Source organism: Bufo gargarizans, chromosome 5 (genome assembly GCF_014858855.1).
Source record: "Bufo gargarizans isolate SCDJY-AF-19 chromosome 5, ASM1485885v1, whole genome shotgun sequence".
Classification (NCBI taxonomy): domain Eukaryota; kingdom Metazoa; phylum Chordata; class Amphibia; order Anura; family Bufonidae; genus Bufo; species Bufo gargarizans.
The window spans coordinates 28,265,229-28,282,860 of NC_058084.1; the positions used below are offsets into that span (position 1 = coordinate 28,265,229).

A 17,632-nucleotide genomic window follows, 5' to 3' on the forward strand; every position below is an offset into this window, starting at 1 on the left:
GATAGTAGGGCTGACAATGAGAAGATCGTGCTGTGTAGATGACAGTGAAGCTGACACTGTGTGGACCGTGCAGTGTAGATGACAGTGGAGCTGACAATGTGAGGACCACGAAGTGTGGGTGACAATGGAGCTGACAATGTGTGGACCATACTGTGTAGATGACAGTGGAGATGACAATGTGAGGACCGTGCAGTGTTGATGACAGTGTGGCTTATAATGTGAGGACTGTGTAGTAGAGATCACAGTGGAGTTGACAATGTTAGGACCGTGCAGTGTAGATGACAGTGGAGCTGACAATGTGAGGACTGTGCAGTGAAGATGACAGTGGAGTTGACAATGTGAGGACTGTGTAGTAGAGATGAAAATGTGAGGACCGTGCAGTGGAGATGACAGTGGAGCTGACAATGTGAGGACTGCACAGTGTAGATGGCAGTGGAATTGACAATGTGAGGACTGTGTAGTAGAGATTACAATGTGAGAAACATGCAGTGTAGATGACAGCGGAGCTGATAATGTGTGGACTGTGCAGTGTAGATGACAGTGGAGCTGACAATATGAGGACCGCGCAGTGTAGATGACAGTGGAGCTGAAAATGTGAGGACCATGCAGTGTAGATGACAGTGGAGGTGAAAATGTGAGGACCACACAGTGCAGATGACATTGGAGCTGACAATATAAGGAACGTAGAGTGTAGATGACAGTGGAGCTGACAATGTGAGGACTGCACAGTGTAGATGACAGTGGAGGGATGACAATGTGAAGACCATGCAGTTTAGATGACAGTGGAGCTGACAATGTGAGGACTGCACAGTGTAGATGACAGTGGAGGCATGACAATGTGAGGATCTTGCAGTGTAGATGACAGTGGAGCTGACAATGTCAGGACCGTACAGTGTAGATGACAGTGAAGCTGACAATGTGAGGACTGCACAGTGTAGATGACAGTGGAGGGATGACAATGTGAAGACCATGCAGTTTAGATGACAGTGGAGCTGACAATGTGAGTACCATGCAGTGTATATGACAGTGGAGGCATGACAATGTGAGGATCTTGCAGTGTAGATGACAGTGGAGCTGACAATGTGAGGACTGAGCAGTGTAGATGGCAGTGGAGTTGACAATGTGAGACCGTGCAGTGTAGATTACAGTGGAGCTGACAATGTGAGGACCACACAGTGTAGATGACAGTGGAGATGACAATGTGAGGACCGCGCAGTTTAGATTACAGTGGAGCTGACAATGTGAGGACCGTGCAGTGTAGATGACATTGGAGCTGACAATATAAGGACCGTACAGTGTAGATGACAGTGAAGCTGACAATATGAGGACCTTGCAGTGTAGATGACAGTGGGGCTTACAATGTGACGATTATGTAGTAGAGCTGACAATGTGAGGAACATACAGTGTAGATGACAGTGGAGCTGACAATGTGATACCGCGCAGTGTAGATGACAGTGGAGCTGACAATGTGAGGACCGTGCAGTTGAGATGACAGTGGAGATGACAATGTGAGGACCGTACATTTTAAAGGACAGTGGAGCTGACAATGTGAGGACCGTGCAGTGTAGATGACAGTGGAGCTGACAATGTCAGGACCGTATAGTGTAGATGACAGTGAAGCAGACAATGTGAGGACTGCGCAGTGTAGATGACAGTGGAGGGATGACAATGTGAGGACTGTGCAGTGTAGATGACAGTGGAGTTGACAATGTGAGGACTGTGTAGTAGAGATGACAATGTGAGGACCGTGCAGTGGAGATGACAATGTGAGGACCGCACAGTATTGAATACAGTGGACTTGACAATGTGAGGACCGTGCAGTGTAGATGACAGTGGAGCTGACAATGTGAGGACCATACTGTGTAGATGACAGTGGAGGTGACAATATGAGGACAGCGCAGTGTAGATGACAGTGGAGCTGAATGTGAGGACCGTGCAGTGTAGATGACAGTGGAGCTGAAAATGTAAGGACCACGCAGTGTGGATGACAATGGAGCTGACAATGTGTGGATCATACTGTGTAGATGACAGTGGAGATGACAATGTGAGGACTGTGCAGTGTAGATGACAGTGTGGCTTAGAATGTGAGGACTGTGCAGTAGAGATGACAGTGGAGTTGACAATGTGAGAACCGTGCAGTGTAGATCACAGTGGAGATGACAATGTGAGTACTGTGCAGCTGAAATGACAGTGAAGCTGACAATGTGAGGACTGTGTAGTAGAGATCACAGTGGAGTTGACATTGTTAGGACCGTGCAGTGTAGATGACAGTGGAGCTGACAATGTGAGGACTGTGCAGTGTAGATGACAGTGGAGTTGACAATGTGAGGACTGTGTAGTAGAGATGACAATGTGAGGACCGTGCAGTGGAGATGACAGTGGAGCTGACAATGTGAGGACTGAGCAGTGTAGATGGCAGTGGAATTGACAATGTGAGGACTGTGTAGTAGAGATGACAATGTGAGAAACATGCAGTGTAGATGACAGCAGAGCTGAGAATGTGTGGACTGTGCAGTGTAGATGACAGTGGAGCTGACAATATGAGGACTGAGCAGTGTAGATGGCAGTGGAGTTGACAATGTGAGACCGTGCAGTGTAGATTACAGTGGAGCTGACAATGTGAGGACCACACAGTGGAGATGACAGTGGAGATGACAATGTGAGGACCGCGCAGTTTAGATGACAGTGGAGGTGAAAATGTGAGGATCGTGCAGTGTAGATGACATTGGAGCTGACAATATAAGGACCGTACAGTGTAGATGACAGTGGAGGTGACATTATGAGGACCTTGCAGTGTAGATGACAGTGGGGTTTGCAATGTGACGACTATGTAGTAGAGCTGACAATGTGAGGAACATGCAGTGTAGATGACAGTGGAGCTGACAATGTGATACCGCGCAGTGTAGATGACAGTGGAGCTGACAATGTGAGGACCGTGCAGTGTAGATGACAGTGGAGCTGACAATGTCAGGACCGTACAGTGTAGATGACAGTGGAGTTGACAATGTGAGTACCATGCAGTGTATATGACAGTGGAAGGATGACAATGTGAGGACCTTGCAGTGCAGATGACAGTGGAGTTGACAATGTGAGTACCATGCAGTGTATATGACAGTGGAAGGATGACAATGTGAGGACCTTGCAGTGAAGATGACAGTGGAGCTGACAATATGAGGACTGTGCAGTGTAGACGGCAGTGGAGTTGACAATGTGAGACTGTGCAGTGTAGATGACAGTGGAGCTGACAATGTGAGGACCTCACAGTGTAGATACAAAAACTAAAAGTGGAATCGCACTCACCAGGACTTGAGGTCTTCCGGTATGCAACAGCCTACCTGGAGTCCAAGATTCATCAGGGCTCCTTAGTGAAGAATCCAAAAACAAGAAGATGGAGGCAGCATGACCGGTAAAAATCCCTTTAATGCGGGAACCGCCAAGTGAACAGACGTGCAAGTTTGTGACGTTTCGGCTGCAGCACAGCCTTTATCAAAACCGTTTTGATAAAGGCTGTGCTGCAGCCGAAACGTCACAAACTTGCACGTCTGTTCACTTGGCGGTTCCCGCATTAAAGGGATTTTTACCGGTCATGCTGCCTCCATCTTCTTGTTTTTGGATTCCTCACAGTGTAGATGACAGTGGAGATGACAATGTGAGGACCCCGCAGTTTAGATTACAGTGGAGCTGACAATGTGAGGACCGTGCAGTGTAGATGACAGTGGAGCTGACAATTTGGGGACCACGCTGTGTGGATGACAGTGGAGGTGAAAATGTGAGGATCGTGCAGTGTAGATGACAGTGGAGCTGACAATATAAGGACCGTACAGTGTAGATGACAGTGGGGCTTACAATGTGAGGACTATGTAGTAGAGCTGACAATGTGAGGAACATGCAGTTTAGATTACAGTGGAGCTGACAATGTGATACCGCGCAGTGTAGATGACAGTGGAGCTGACAATGTGAGTACCGTGCAGTGGAGATGACAGTGGAGGTGACAATGTGAGGACCGTACAGTGTAGATGACATTGGAGCTGACAATGTGAGGACCGTGCAATGTAGATGACAGTGGAGCTGACAATGTGAGGACCTTGCAGTGTAGATGACATTGGAGCTGACAATGTGAGGACCGTGCAGTGTAGATGACAGTGGAGCTGACAATGTGAGGACTGTGCAATGTAGATGACAGTGGAGCTGACAATGTGAGGACCTTGCAGTGTAGATGACAGTGGAGCTGACAATTTTAGGACCACACAGTTTAGATGACAGTGAAGCTAATGAGGCTTGGCAGCCGCTTGGTCCGTTTTCCTCAGTTTCACTGTATATAATGTTATTGTATAATACTGTTGAGGGGGCCCTGACAATAAAATCTTTTACTCCTCATCCCATGGCTCTCGGCATTTCGCTATTTGAAGGAAGCTGTGGCACCGGTGTGAGAGCTGCCTTCTCTTCAGTGTTTGCCTGCACACCGTCTTCATTGTAAGGTAATTACAGCTTCCTCACCCTTGAATGGGCAGTTGTTAATTACACTTCATTGCCCCTACATTGTAGATGAAATACAGGTAAACACGGAAGAGAACGCACCACTAGAGTTGCAAATAACAGATCAGCAGGACTCTGAGAGTCGGACCTCCATCAGTCTAAAACTGCTGACATATCCTGACGAGGTCATCAATATCACAGAACCAGAATTCCCTTTTACATGTAACTAATTCACAGACTAATAATTATCTTACATTATTTATTGTGTGACTTGGAAATAAATAAACTGTGTTCTTCTATTTAATAATTAACATTCACATGGTTTCCAGCGCCATGGACTGGTGAGCGTTCACAAATTACAGTATATTGAGTTGCTCTTAGTCTTGTATGCATATAAATATTATAAGAATTGTGACTCCAGCTCGGGGCACACACTGTGCATCATCCATAGATTTCCATTCATGGTCATATTACAATAAGTGGTACCAAAATTCCTAATAGGAATCCTCCCATTGCCACGCTGATTTCCGCCGCTGCTCTTCTACTATTGGAGGTAGCGTTGAGTCCTCTGCTATTACAAAGGTCAATGTTGCAGCACAATACAAAGCGTGAGTTTCCAAGTTCATCTTGATCACTGGGTATACAGGTGGTACTTGTGGAGCAGCCACGGATCACAATCTCGTTCCCTTGGAATGGGAAACCTAAATATAACATATATAACATTATTCCATTTCCAGGTCATTTCCAGCAGTCAGGATGTATGGGCGATGCAGTGTCAGTGCACACTTGCGTAATATTCAAATATCAAAAATAAGAGGGTTCCTCATGGGAAATCAGTAACATAACAATATATTATAACTGTCCATGCTATATATATAATTGCCATGGTAATATTGAAGCAGTGGGAATAGAAAACAGCATAAAATATATACACTACCAGTTTAATAAATTATTAGGAAGAAATCACTAGATTGGCAGCATTTGGGGTAAACTTCGTGCCCATTGCGGTGCCCTCAGTTTGTCTGTACAGGTGGGATTGAAAAATGAACTCTTATTTTAGTCCAGTAGAAATAAAGTCCCTTTGGCTTTGGATTGAGGTATTTTCTGAACTGGGTCAATATAGTCGATATCACAATTGAGCTGCACTGCTGTTGGTGTATCTGACGATGAATTCTCTACACAATTAAAAAATGATAATAAACAAGCCAAATTAAGTTGGTTTCTAGTACAATAAAACAACATTCTTAGCTCCTCGTAGACTCCTTTTGGAAGTTGTTCCTGCTCCCAATAAAACATTCTGTAGGAACATTATAGATAATAAGTGTGTAAATTTTTTAGAATCGTTATATTTTTGTTATATTATATCTCGCTAGCTTTTGCTTATTTTAATATATGTTTTGCATCTTTTGTTTTCCGCGATGTTATAATACTAACTGCTTATACTGTAGCTTAGTGCGGAATGAGATCTCTTTGTCTGCTGCCTAGGTTATGTATATTAGTAAGGTCTTATGGTCTGATGAGTTTTTGACATGTATTTATCCTATCAAAATCACTGCTGTAATGTGGAGCCGGCGACGTGCTCTCCCTCCACAGCGCCGCCGGTATCCCGCGCAGAGTGAGGAGCGAGGACGCGGCCAGTATCCTTGTCTCCATGGCAGCAACGGGGCAGGGAGGACCCGGCCGCGCATGCCTCCTCAGCATGGCCGGCGTCCTCCATCCCCTAGGAAACGAGCTGCAAAGGTACTGAGCACCGAAAGTGATGACTTGGCGCTCAGCTGTATGGAGGTACGGGGGACGAGTCACGTGACGCTGGCCACATCACCTGACTCGTAATTGGGATTTAAACAGGAAGCCTCCTGGCCACAGGTTGCCTGTGATTGGTCTTGCTTCTCTCACCAGCATATTGTTATAGTGGGTACTCTGTGTGTTTTGACCTCGGCTTTGTCTTTGACCTCGACCTTGTGACCTCCCTGGATTTGTTGTGACCTCCTGGCTTCTGACTTCGGATTGTGTTGACTCTGTTATTGTGTTTCTCCTTGTGTACCTGCGTGACCTCCTGGCTTTGACTTTTGCTTCCTTGACTTTGTTACAGTTTCCTCTTATCTTCTCTAGGCCCCTGCACGTATCTAGCTAGGGACTGCAGCCAAGTTGTACGCCGTCGGTTAGGATGTGCCGTGCAAGTAGGTAGGGTCAGAGGTGCTGGTGGAAATCAGGGCTGCACTCTTCCTCTCTATCTGTGACAAACACGCTGGAGAACGTCCTGATGCTTCTTCTTTTAGACTGTTTTTGGTGTACACTATGTCCACCCAGGAGCAGAATATATAATAAATTAGTGACTAATTTTTTTTTCCTGGGCGAGGATGGTTTCAGACCTGGCAGCTGACGGAGGAAGCACTCACCTACATCTGGGCTCAGCACCGTCGTCTTGCACACACTATCGGTGGCAGTGCAGTTCTTCTGGTCGGTACACTCTGAGCTGAGCGTTTGATCCGGGCAGAAGTAACAAAGTATTGATCCGCCTTAAAAAGACAAATGACAAAGATGTTGAAATAAGAGAAGAAAAAAAGATTTCCTTGTGAAAAATGATTTTTAACACGTTCCTGCAGCAAGGGCCTGAAACAGAAGATTCATACTCTCCTGCTCCCTGCCGCTCCCGCTGTCTCCATTTTCCAGTCCCGGCGCTGTTTACATCTGGTTGGATATGGGCATAGTCACTTGTACCGCTCCAGCCAGTGACTGGCTTCAGTGGTGATGTGGCCACAAGCAGCGTTTCACCGCTGAAGCCAGTAATTTGCTAGAAAGGTGCTCTGGGACCGAAAGATGGAGACAGCGAGAGCAGCACGGAGCAATATAAATCTTTTGTGTCAGGGACTATGCCACAGGAAGTGGTTAAAAATTATTTTAACTAGTAAACCCCTTTAAAGGGGTTGTCGGGGGTCAGAGCTGAACCTGGACAAACCCAAAGTTTCACCCCGGCAGCCCCTGATGTTAGCATCGGAGCATCTTATGCTCCCTTGCACAGGCTCTTTTGTTTACAATAACACACTGCCGGGCGGAGGCTTCCACCCAGCACTGTTTTCGGTGACGTCACCCGCTCTGATGGGCGTGCTTTAGCGCTGCTTTAGCCGTTTTACTGGCTAGGGCAGCGCTACAACCCGCACATCAGTGCCGGTGAAGTCACCGGGCTTCCTGGCAGCCCTATGAAGAGCCCGGTTTGTCACCGTAACTCCTTAAAATGCCTTTGCGCTATGCGATTTAGCGCAGGGCAAAGGAGCGCATCGGAGCATAAACTGCTCCGATGCTCTAGTCAGGGGGTCTGCCGGGGTGAAAATGGAGGAATGTCCGGGTACGCCATGTTTGACGAGTCCTTAAGGACTCAGGACGTACCGGTACATCCTAAGTTTAAAAGTACATTGCAGCGCGGCGGAGGTTAATAGGAACAGGATGCCGCTGAAATCATTCAACGGGCACCCTGTCACAACGCCCTGTCATGTAACCCCCCCGTATCGGCGATCGCCGCAAACCGCAGTTCAATTCAGACCTGCGGTTTGCGGCTTTTACCTGCGGTTGCGGCGGGCGGTGCCATTGGGTCCCCATGCGGCTGTAGAGGGGACCCGATGGCATGGAAGGCAGCGCGATGTCTATGGAATTTATCGCGCTGCCTTCCGGTGAAGAGCCCCTTGGATCTCACAGGCCGGAAGCTGTATGAGTAATACTCACTGTATTACTCATATAGCCAATGCATTCCAATACAGAAGTAATGGAATGCATTGTAAAGGATTAGACCCCAAAAGTTCAAGTCCCAAAGTGGGACAAAATAAAAAGAGGAAAAAAGTTGAAAAAATAAAGTTTTCCCCCAAAAAATTTAAAGTTTCAAGTAAAAAAAAACAAAACGTCATTTTCCCCAGATAAAGTAAAAATAAATTGGTAAAAAATAGGGAGAAAAAAAGGTATACATATTAGGTATCGCCGCGTCTGTATCGACGGCTCTATAAAAATATCACATGACCTAACCCCATGACCTAACCATCTCATCCCGCAATAATCATACCCTACCCAAGGTAATCGCCCAAAAACTGAAAAAATTAATGCTCTCAGACTATGGAAATACTAAAATACTAAATACTAAAATACTAAAACTTTTGCTTCAAAAAATAAATCATTGTGTAAAACTTACATAAATAAATAAAAGTATAGATATTAGGTATCGCCGCGTCCGTATCGACTGGCTCTGTAAAAATATCACATGACCTCACCCCTCGGATGAACACCGTAAAAAATGTAAAATAAAAACTGTGCTAAATAAACCATTTTTTGTCACCTTACATCACAAAAAGTGTAATAGCAAGCAATCAAAAAGTCACACGCACCCCAAAATAGTGCCAATAAAACCGTCATCTCATCCCGCAATAATCATACCCTACCCAAGGTAATCGCCAAAAAACTGAAAAAATTTATGCTCTCAGAATATGGAAACACTAAAACATGATATTTTTTGCTTCAAAAAATAAATCATTGTGTAAAACTTACATAAATAAAAAAAAGTATTGATATTAGGTATCGCTGCATCTGTGACAACCTGGTCTATAAAAATATCACATGATCTGAAATGTCAGATGAATGTTGTAAATAACAAAAAATATAAACGGTGCCAAAACAACTATTTCTTGTTATCTTGCCTCACAAAAAGTGTAATATAGAGCAACCAAAAATCATATGTACCCTAAACTAGTACCAACAATACTGCCACCCTAACCCGTAGTTTCTAAAATGGGGCCACTTTTTGGGAGTTTCTACTCTAGGGGTGCATCAGGGGGGATTCAAATGGGACATGGTGTCAAAAAAACGAGTCCAGCAAAATCTGCTTTCCAAAAACCGTATGGCGTTCCTTTCCTTCTGCGCCCTGCCGTGTGCCCGTACAGCAATTTACGACCACATATGGGGTGTTTCTGTAAACTAAAGAATCAGGGCCATAAATATTGAGTTTGGTTTGGCTGTTAACCCTTGCTTTGTTACTGGGAAAAATGGATTAAAATGGAAAATGTGCCAAAAAATTGAAATTCTGAAATTTCATGTCCATTTGCCAATAACTCTTATCGAACACCTAAAGGGTTAACAACATTTGTAAAATCAGTTTTGAATACCTTGAGGGGTGTAGTTTCTTAGCTCTGGTCACTTTTACAGAGTTTCTACTCTAGGGGTGCATCGGGGGGCTTCAAATGGGACATGGTGTCAAAAAAACCAGTCCAGCAAAATCTGCCTTCCAAAAACCGTATGGCATTCCTTTCCTTCGGCGCCCTGTCGTGTGCCCGTACAGTAGTTTACGACCACATATGGGGTGTTTCTCTAAACTACAGAATCAGGTCCATAAATATTGAGTTTGGTTTGGCTGTTAACCCTTGCTTTGTAACTGGAAAAAAATTATTAAAATTAGAAAATCTGCCAAAAAAGTTACATTTTGAAATTGTATCTCTCTATTTTACATTAATTCTTGTGGAACACCTAAAGGGTTAACAAAGTTTGTTAAATCAGTTTTGAATACCTTGAGGGGGTAGTTTATAGAATGGGGTCATTTTTGGGTGGTTTCTACTATGTAAACCTCGCAAAGTGACTTCAGACCTGAACTGGTCCCTAAAAAGTGGGTTTTTGAAAATTTCTGAAAAATTTAAAGATTTGCTTTTAAACTTCTAAGCCTTGTAACATCCCTAAAAAATTAAATATCATTCTCAAAATGATCCAAACATGAAGTAGACATATGGGGGATGTAAAGTAATGACTATTTTTGGAGGTATTACTATGTATTATAGAAGTAGCAAAATTGAAACTTGGAAATTTGAATTTTTTTACAAAATTTTGGTAAATGTAGTATTTTTTAGTGTCATGAAGTACAATATGTGACGAAAAAACAATCTCAGAATGGCCTGGATAAGTCAAAGCGTTTTAAAGTTATCAGCACTTAAAGTGACACTAGTAAGATTTGCAAAAAATTGCGAAGTCCGTAAGGTGAAATAGTGCACGTGGTTCAAACAAACGTTTTTTGTTGGACTACCCAAAAAATGTTTGCAGCTTTTTGTTACATAACACAGGGCTTTTTAATATATTTTTTTAGTTTTATTAGGGGGAAACTGTACCATATTTTTTTAAGTCATTTTAATTCAAACTATAGCTCATTATTTAAATATGCTAATTATTATACCGTAATTAGTTTATGCATAGTTTCACATGAATGGGGTGATAATTGTATTGGTTTTGGTTGGTGTGGGCGTTTTTTATTATGTATTTTGCTATTTTTATTTTTTTTACTTATTTTTTTAATATATTTCTGCTAAAAAAAGACCTTTGGGGGACACAGACTTTTTTATTTTGCACATTTTCCTTTTTTTTTCTTTTATTTGTATTTTATTTTTGTATTTTTTTTTTTTACCATCACTTTATTATTTATTTTTAAAATATATTTTTGCCACATAATATGACAGTGAACAATTTTATTTTGCACGTTTTCCTTTTTATAGTTTTTTTTACTTGTAGTTTATTTATTTATTTCACATCTTTTTGCTAAAAATTTCTTGTTTTTTTTCATTTTATTAATATTTTTTTTATTGTTTCTTAATTTTTTTTTTGTACTTTTAATATACTGTATATTGTTGCCACATAATTTGTCCATAAAAGACCTGTGGGGACACACTTTTTTTTGCACTATTTCCAAGGTAACAGGAGTATCCAAAGGAGCCCCAGTTACAGGGAAAACCTGCTTGTTGAGGGGGGCTTTGTACAGGGCAGAGCTGGTGAGGCTCTGCACTCCTCTGCCCCTGACACCCGGCTATCAAGTGATTGCAGGTTCTAAACTGCACAGCGTTGCTCACCCATGTGAGGAGAAGCGCTGATACACTGATATACTGCTTCTGCCTTCTCCTCGGCTCCCCCACTATCTTTGACAGCCGGGGACCTGTTCTGCTCCTGAAATTCTGCGGCTCCGGGCAAAAACACAGCTGTGTTTCTGCCCAGCAAGATGGGGGGCCGCAAACCACGGCTCTGGACTACAATTCGGCAGTTTCATCATGTCTTACTTTCCAGCACAACTGCTGCTGCAGTTACAATTTGACAGTTTCACTGCCCAGATTAACAAAGTTTGGCAGTCCTATCATGTCTGATATGGCATTTTCAGAGTTCAGCAGTTTCATCATGTCTTATACTCCAGTAACACCCAGAGCGACATCTGCAGTACCCCAGAGAAGGGTCACCTAATAGCACTGTATGGACAACTAAGGGTTAACAGCTTGACTAATTCTGTTAGGTTGCCGGGAGATGGACCTATGTTCGCCTCCTCATTACTGTGCTACAGTGGGCCCAAGTTCAGAGAATCCCCATCTCTGATACATCTTTAGCCAATGAAGCACCTTTACCATCAAAGTGCTCCAGAGAGCAAGAAATCAGAAGGTCTAGGACCTGCCACGCAATGGAGTCAGTCAGCAAGACATTGTGCACATTTATGGCTGAGAGACTTTGCTGCTGGGAGAGGGAACATTGCTGATGCACCCTGCCACATTTTGAGATGGTTTGGCCCACCGTATCCTATCTCTGCACCACTCAGCTTGGGAACTGCAGCAACATTTAACCTCATTGCCAGCCTTAGGTTCAGTTGAGAGAGCCATAAAGAAATAGTACTACTACCTCCATCATTATTGCCGTCCATACGCTGCTATTGGGGAAGGATTAAACTGTGTTAAATGCTTTGGAACTGTCACTTGTTACTGCCAGATGTACTACTACTCCCATTCTAACTGACTCCACCATTCACCGGCCATTTCAATGGCACTCCTGACTTGCACCCAAACACCCAACATGAAGAGCACCCCAAATAACACCAGGCCAGAGCTTCAACTTCAGGGAATGCCCCAAGAAAAGAAAAGGTACACTCTCCTGTCACTGCTCGGCCCCAGGGAGAGATCACCAAAACCTCCCTTCGGGACATAACTACCACCCCCATCCTCTTCCATGCACTCCCCAGCGGTCCATTGCACATCTATAATTCTGCAATTTTTGTGTGTTGTATAATTCAGTCATTTTCAGAGCTGCACTCCCAGTACCTCAGTCATATCCAGAGTTAAAGTCACTATTTGGCAGTTACATCATGTCCTATGTAGCAGTCATAGCCAGAGCTGTATTCACAATTCAGCAGTCACATTCATACCATTTGCTGCATCAGCCCCGGCCATCAAGTGATACATCATGTGTCCAATATAATCTAGAGCTGCTGGGTCTTACCAGACCAAGGACAACTCTGTAATGTTGGCACTGCTCTATTCTAATATTTCCCAGGTACAAAAATAAATCAATGTATAACTGAATAAATAAATAAATAAATCTAGAAGTAAAATGTATGTTACAATATCTAAAAAATAAAATAAAAATAAAAATAATAATAATTAGAAAACCTTAAACAAATTAAAGTGAAATCATAGAACACCCGCTTTGACCAAAACTATCAGTAACAAAAAGGGAAACCCTCATTTCACTACAAATATACACTATTCAAAATAAAAAAGAACAAAGTAGTAAAAATAATTTTTGGGGTAAATCTGCCCTTAAACACACCCCCAAAAATGTTTTCATTAAATTAAATTATATTATCAGATTAAATAAAACAACACAAAAACCCCAAATAAAGTTATATCCATCGTATCCACATGTATATAAAAACCCTCAACAGCATCTGGTCCTTAACAGGGAATGAAAGGAATAATTAAAAAATAATAATAATTTGGATATTTGTAAGAAGTGACGCAGCTCCTGTTCTGGTACAAAAAAACTCAAAATAATAGACGATGTGTGAAGCCGGCCTGATATTTGGAGGTGATGATATTGGAAATCAAGGGTGAAGATGACCACCAGGGAGAAGATGGAAGGAGTCAATCACATCATGGAGAAGTCTGAAGACCCAACCACAAGACAGGGCATTCCGGAGAATTACTGGTTATATGGTGTCCAACCATCATCTTACCAGTCTGAAAACACAGTGCCAGAGCCACAAGGAATATCCCAGAAGTTGTCATGTTGATGTCTTAATGTTGAGGCACAGAAGTCCTAATAATGAGCTAGATTCTTGGCTCCTCTGGAATCTTCTAAGAACCTCTCGCCTTGGAGGACTTGATGATCTGATGATGGAAAGGTCTCCTCCTCTATTTATAGATATTAGGGAGAAAGCTCCTCCACATGTCGACAGTGATGACAGAGTTAATTAAATCACTCACGCTCCTGTGAGCCTGTTACAAAATTGACAAATTTAAAGGTAGGACGTGCATCTGAAATCAGCACGCCCTGGAGATGCCATTGACTCCTGCCACAGAACACACTGTAATGTTCATCCACTCAGGTGTTTCAGGTTGCTATAAATCACCCCCCAGGGCATAAATGAACTGTCAGTTTACTTCCTACCATTCTTTTATTTTTAGCATTTTCATATTTAGGGTTTTTTCTTTTGCATACTTTATACCAGAATCTGTAATTGTTGTGTAAAGGGCAGGGATTGCATAGTTATGAAACACATTTGTAGCATTTTTAAGGAAGCCTTGAACATGCTTTGCATTGTTTTTGAGAACAGGTGGGGCTTAAAGGATTAGAACTTTTTATTTGGATACCTTGATCTGACTCACAGATTGTAAACCTCTCATTAGAAACATTTATGGAGGATCAGTAGATGGAGGAGCTTCAAATCCACCTGTGTGGAGAAATCCCTTGACACAAAACACGGCCAGAACATGTAAGATACTACAGGCTTCAGGGACAACTTTCTCAAATCTCTGAGGCAAAAATCATCGCGAGATGATGCCCCGGCGCGTCCAGGAGGAATAACAGGGCCGCCGCAAAGACGCAATCCTGCGTACGGCGGTCCTGTAGTGGTTAACCACTTCCCATCTGTGCCATTTGCCCCCTTCCTGCCTACTGTAATTTTGCTAATCTGACATATCTCACTTTATGTGGTAAATAACTTTGGAACGCCTTTACTTATCCAAGTCATTCAGAGATTATTTTCTTGTGACACATTGTACTTCATGATAGTCATAAATTTTAGTCAATATATTTCACCTTTATTTATGAAAAAATCCCAAATTTACCCAAAATTTTGAAAAATTTGCAATTTTCTAAATTTCTATTTCTCTGCTTTTAAAACAGAAAGTGATACCTCATAAAATATTTATTACTTAACATTCCCCATATGTCTACTTTATGTTGGCATCATTTTGGAAATGTCATTTTATTTTTTTAGGACGTTAGAAGGCTTAGAAGTTTAGAAGCAATTCTTCAAATTTTTAAGGAAATTGCCAAAACCCACTTTTTAAGGACCAGTTCAGGTCTGAAGTCACTTTGTGGGGCCTACATAGTGGATACCCCCATAAATGACCCCATTGTAGAAACTACACCCCTCAAGTTACTTAAAACCGATTTTACAAACTTTGTTAACCCTTTAGGCATTCCACAAGAATTAAAGGAAAATGGAGATCAAATTTTTAAATTTCACTTTTTTGGTAGATTTTCAATTTTAATCCAATTTTTTCTTTAACACATCGATGGTTAACAGCCAAACAAAACTTAATATTTATTACCCAGATTCTGCGGTTTATAGAAACACCCCACATGTGGTCATAAACTGCTGTATGGGCACACGGCAGGGCGCAGAAGAAAAAGAACTCCACATGGTTTTTAGATGCCATGTCCCATTTGAAGCCCCCTGATGCACCCTTACAGTAGAAACTTCCAAGAAGTGACCCCATTTTGGAAACTAGGGGATAAGGTTCCAGTTTTATTGGTACTATTTTTAGGTACATATGATTTTTTGATCATTCATTATAACACTTTATGGGGCAAGGTGACCAAAAAATTGGTTGTTTTAGCACAGTTTTTATTTATTTATTTTTACAGCGTTCACCTGAGGGGTTCGGTCAAGTAACAATTTTATAGAGCAGATAGTTACGGACGCGGCAATACCTAATATGTATACTTTTTTTTTTTATTTCACTTTAACACAATAATAGCATTTTTGAAACCAAAAAAATTATGTTTTAATGTGTTCATGTTCTGAGAGCTATAGTTTTTTAATTTTTTTTTGAGATTTTCTTTTGCAGGGGCTCATTTTTTGCGGGATGAGGTGACGGTTTTATTGGTACCATTTTGTGGGACATATGCCTTTTTGATCACTTGGTGTTGCACTTTTTGTGATGTAAGGTGACAAAAATGGCTTTTTTTGACATTTATTTATTTTTTTATGTTTTTTATCGGACTGGGTCGATTAAGTGATATATTTATAGAGCCGACCGCACGGACGCGGCAATACCAAATATGTCTATTTTTATTTTTTCTATTTTTAACTTTTTTTTTATTCCTTACTTGGGGAATTTTTTTTTACATGTGAAACCTTTTTTTTTATTTTTTATTTTACACTTTTCGTCCCCCATAAGGTCATACGAGACCTCTGGGGGACATTTACTTCACTTTTTTTTCTTTTTTCACTGTTGATTTCTCCTGTAACTGGGGATGACATAGTAGCCCCAGTTCCAGGAGAAATACCCCCCCCCCCCCGAGAGGCTGTACAGCGCAATACAGACCTCACACAGCTCCTGCACTCTCCGGTCCCGGCAATCACATGACCGCCGGGCCGGAACAGGAAGCGCATAGCGCTTCCTTCTCTGCATACACAGCGATCGGTGAGCGCTGTGTATGTAGCGATCCAGAAGGCAGGGACACCTGGGCACCGTCCCTGCCTTCTCTAAGGGTTACCCTGCTGTCAATGACAGCGGGCAACCCGATCAGCAGATGCACGATTAGCGTGCAGCTGCAGTTTCTGAATGGACGTTCTGGAACGTCCATTCAGAAATAGAGAACCACCTCCCGGATGTTTTTAGTCTATGGGCGGACGGGAGGTGGTTAAAAGAGAAAAAGTTCGCCCAAATGTATGATAAGTGGAAATTATACATTAGAGGCATCCATGGAAAGCTAAAACAAGGACATCAATGCACAGCTGGTATTTCACCGTGGAGCAGTGGGGTCACATAGACATGTATTCTGTAGAAAGTGTTTCCAGGTTACTGCCACAGCCATTTCTAGGAAAAGAAGGGGAAAAGTAGTAGGGCACACCACTATTCGGTTCCACACGGATAATTAATATAAACAATATTTATTAGTAATATACACTATTAAATAAACATACTTAAAATACACAAGCTAAAATTAATAAAAATTTTAAATACAATAGTATCAATGCTGTATTTTGACCAAAGTTTGTTGTATGGTAAAAAAGTGTCTTTCCAAATGGGTTATTTAACCCGATCAATACCCCAATAGGTAAGGTCACAATAGTAAAGGTGAACTTGATATTTGGATACAGTTTTTGAATAGTCACTTGTATCTGTGCGACTTGGTAGTCGTTACACTTGTTGTTGCCTGTTATTAGGAATAAGCCGGAGCTGTTTTACTCACAGTTATATACAAAGTGATGCCGGCTTTTGTTGCATCACTGGTGGCGTCCCACGTGTGATGAAATTCTTTACAGGCAGCGATACGGTATGTGGAGATTTGATTCCAACTAAGTTCAGTGCGGATTCGGGATCCTCGGTGATTATATATAGCCGTACTGTATTGGAAGTCGATCGGTAATATATTCCCTCTGCGTCTTTAGTGGATATCTCGCAGGGATAGACTTTACCAGAAGAGTCGAATGGAATTTTGGCTTATAAAAGCAAAGACCAGCCGGATATCTGCCTCCCTGGAAAGTCGACTCTTCTGGTAAAGTCTATCCCTGCGAGATATCCACTAAAGACGCAGAAGGAATATATTACCGATCGACTTCCAATACAGTACGGCTATATATAATCACCGAGGATCCCGAATCCGCACTGAACTTAGTTGGAATCAAATCTCCACATACCGTATCGCTGCCTGTAAAGAATTTCATCACACGTGGGACGCCACCAGTGATGCAACAAAAGCCGGCATCACTTTGTATATAACTGTGAGTAAAACAGCTCCGGCTTATTCCTAATAACAGGCAACAACTTTGTAGCGATAATATAAGTGTAACGACTACCAAGTCGCACAGATACAAGTGACTATTCAAAAACTGTATCCAAATATCAAGTTCACCTTTACTATTGCGACCTTA

General features: G+C 42.2%; 1 protein-coding gene across 1 annotated transcript; it reads right to left on the reverse strand.

The window, feature by feature from the left end:
- Positions 1–4,721: 4,721 nt before the first annotated feature.
- LOC122939691 (ly6/PLAUR domain-containing protein 2-like) lies at positions 4,722–13,633 on the reverse strand. The gene is made up of 3 exons (XM_044295863.1): positions 13,478–13,633; positions 6,876–6,995; positions 4,722–5,177 (listed from the first exon to the last, which is right to left on the reverse strand). Exons 1-3 carry the CDS (start codon positions 13,527–13,529, stop codon positions 4,942–4,944), a joined length of 408 nt encoding a protein of 135 aa, XP_044151798.1. The 5' UTR covers positions 13,530–13,633; the 3' UTR covers positions 4,722–4,941.
- Positions 13,634–17,632: the final 3,999 nt, after the last annotated feature.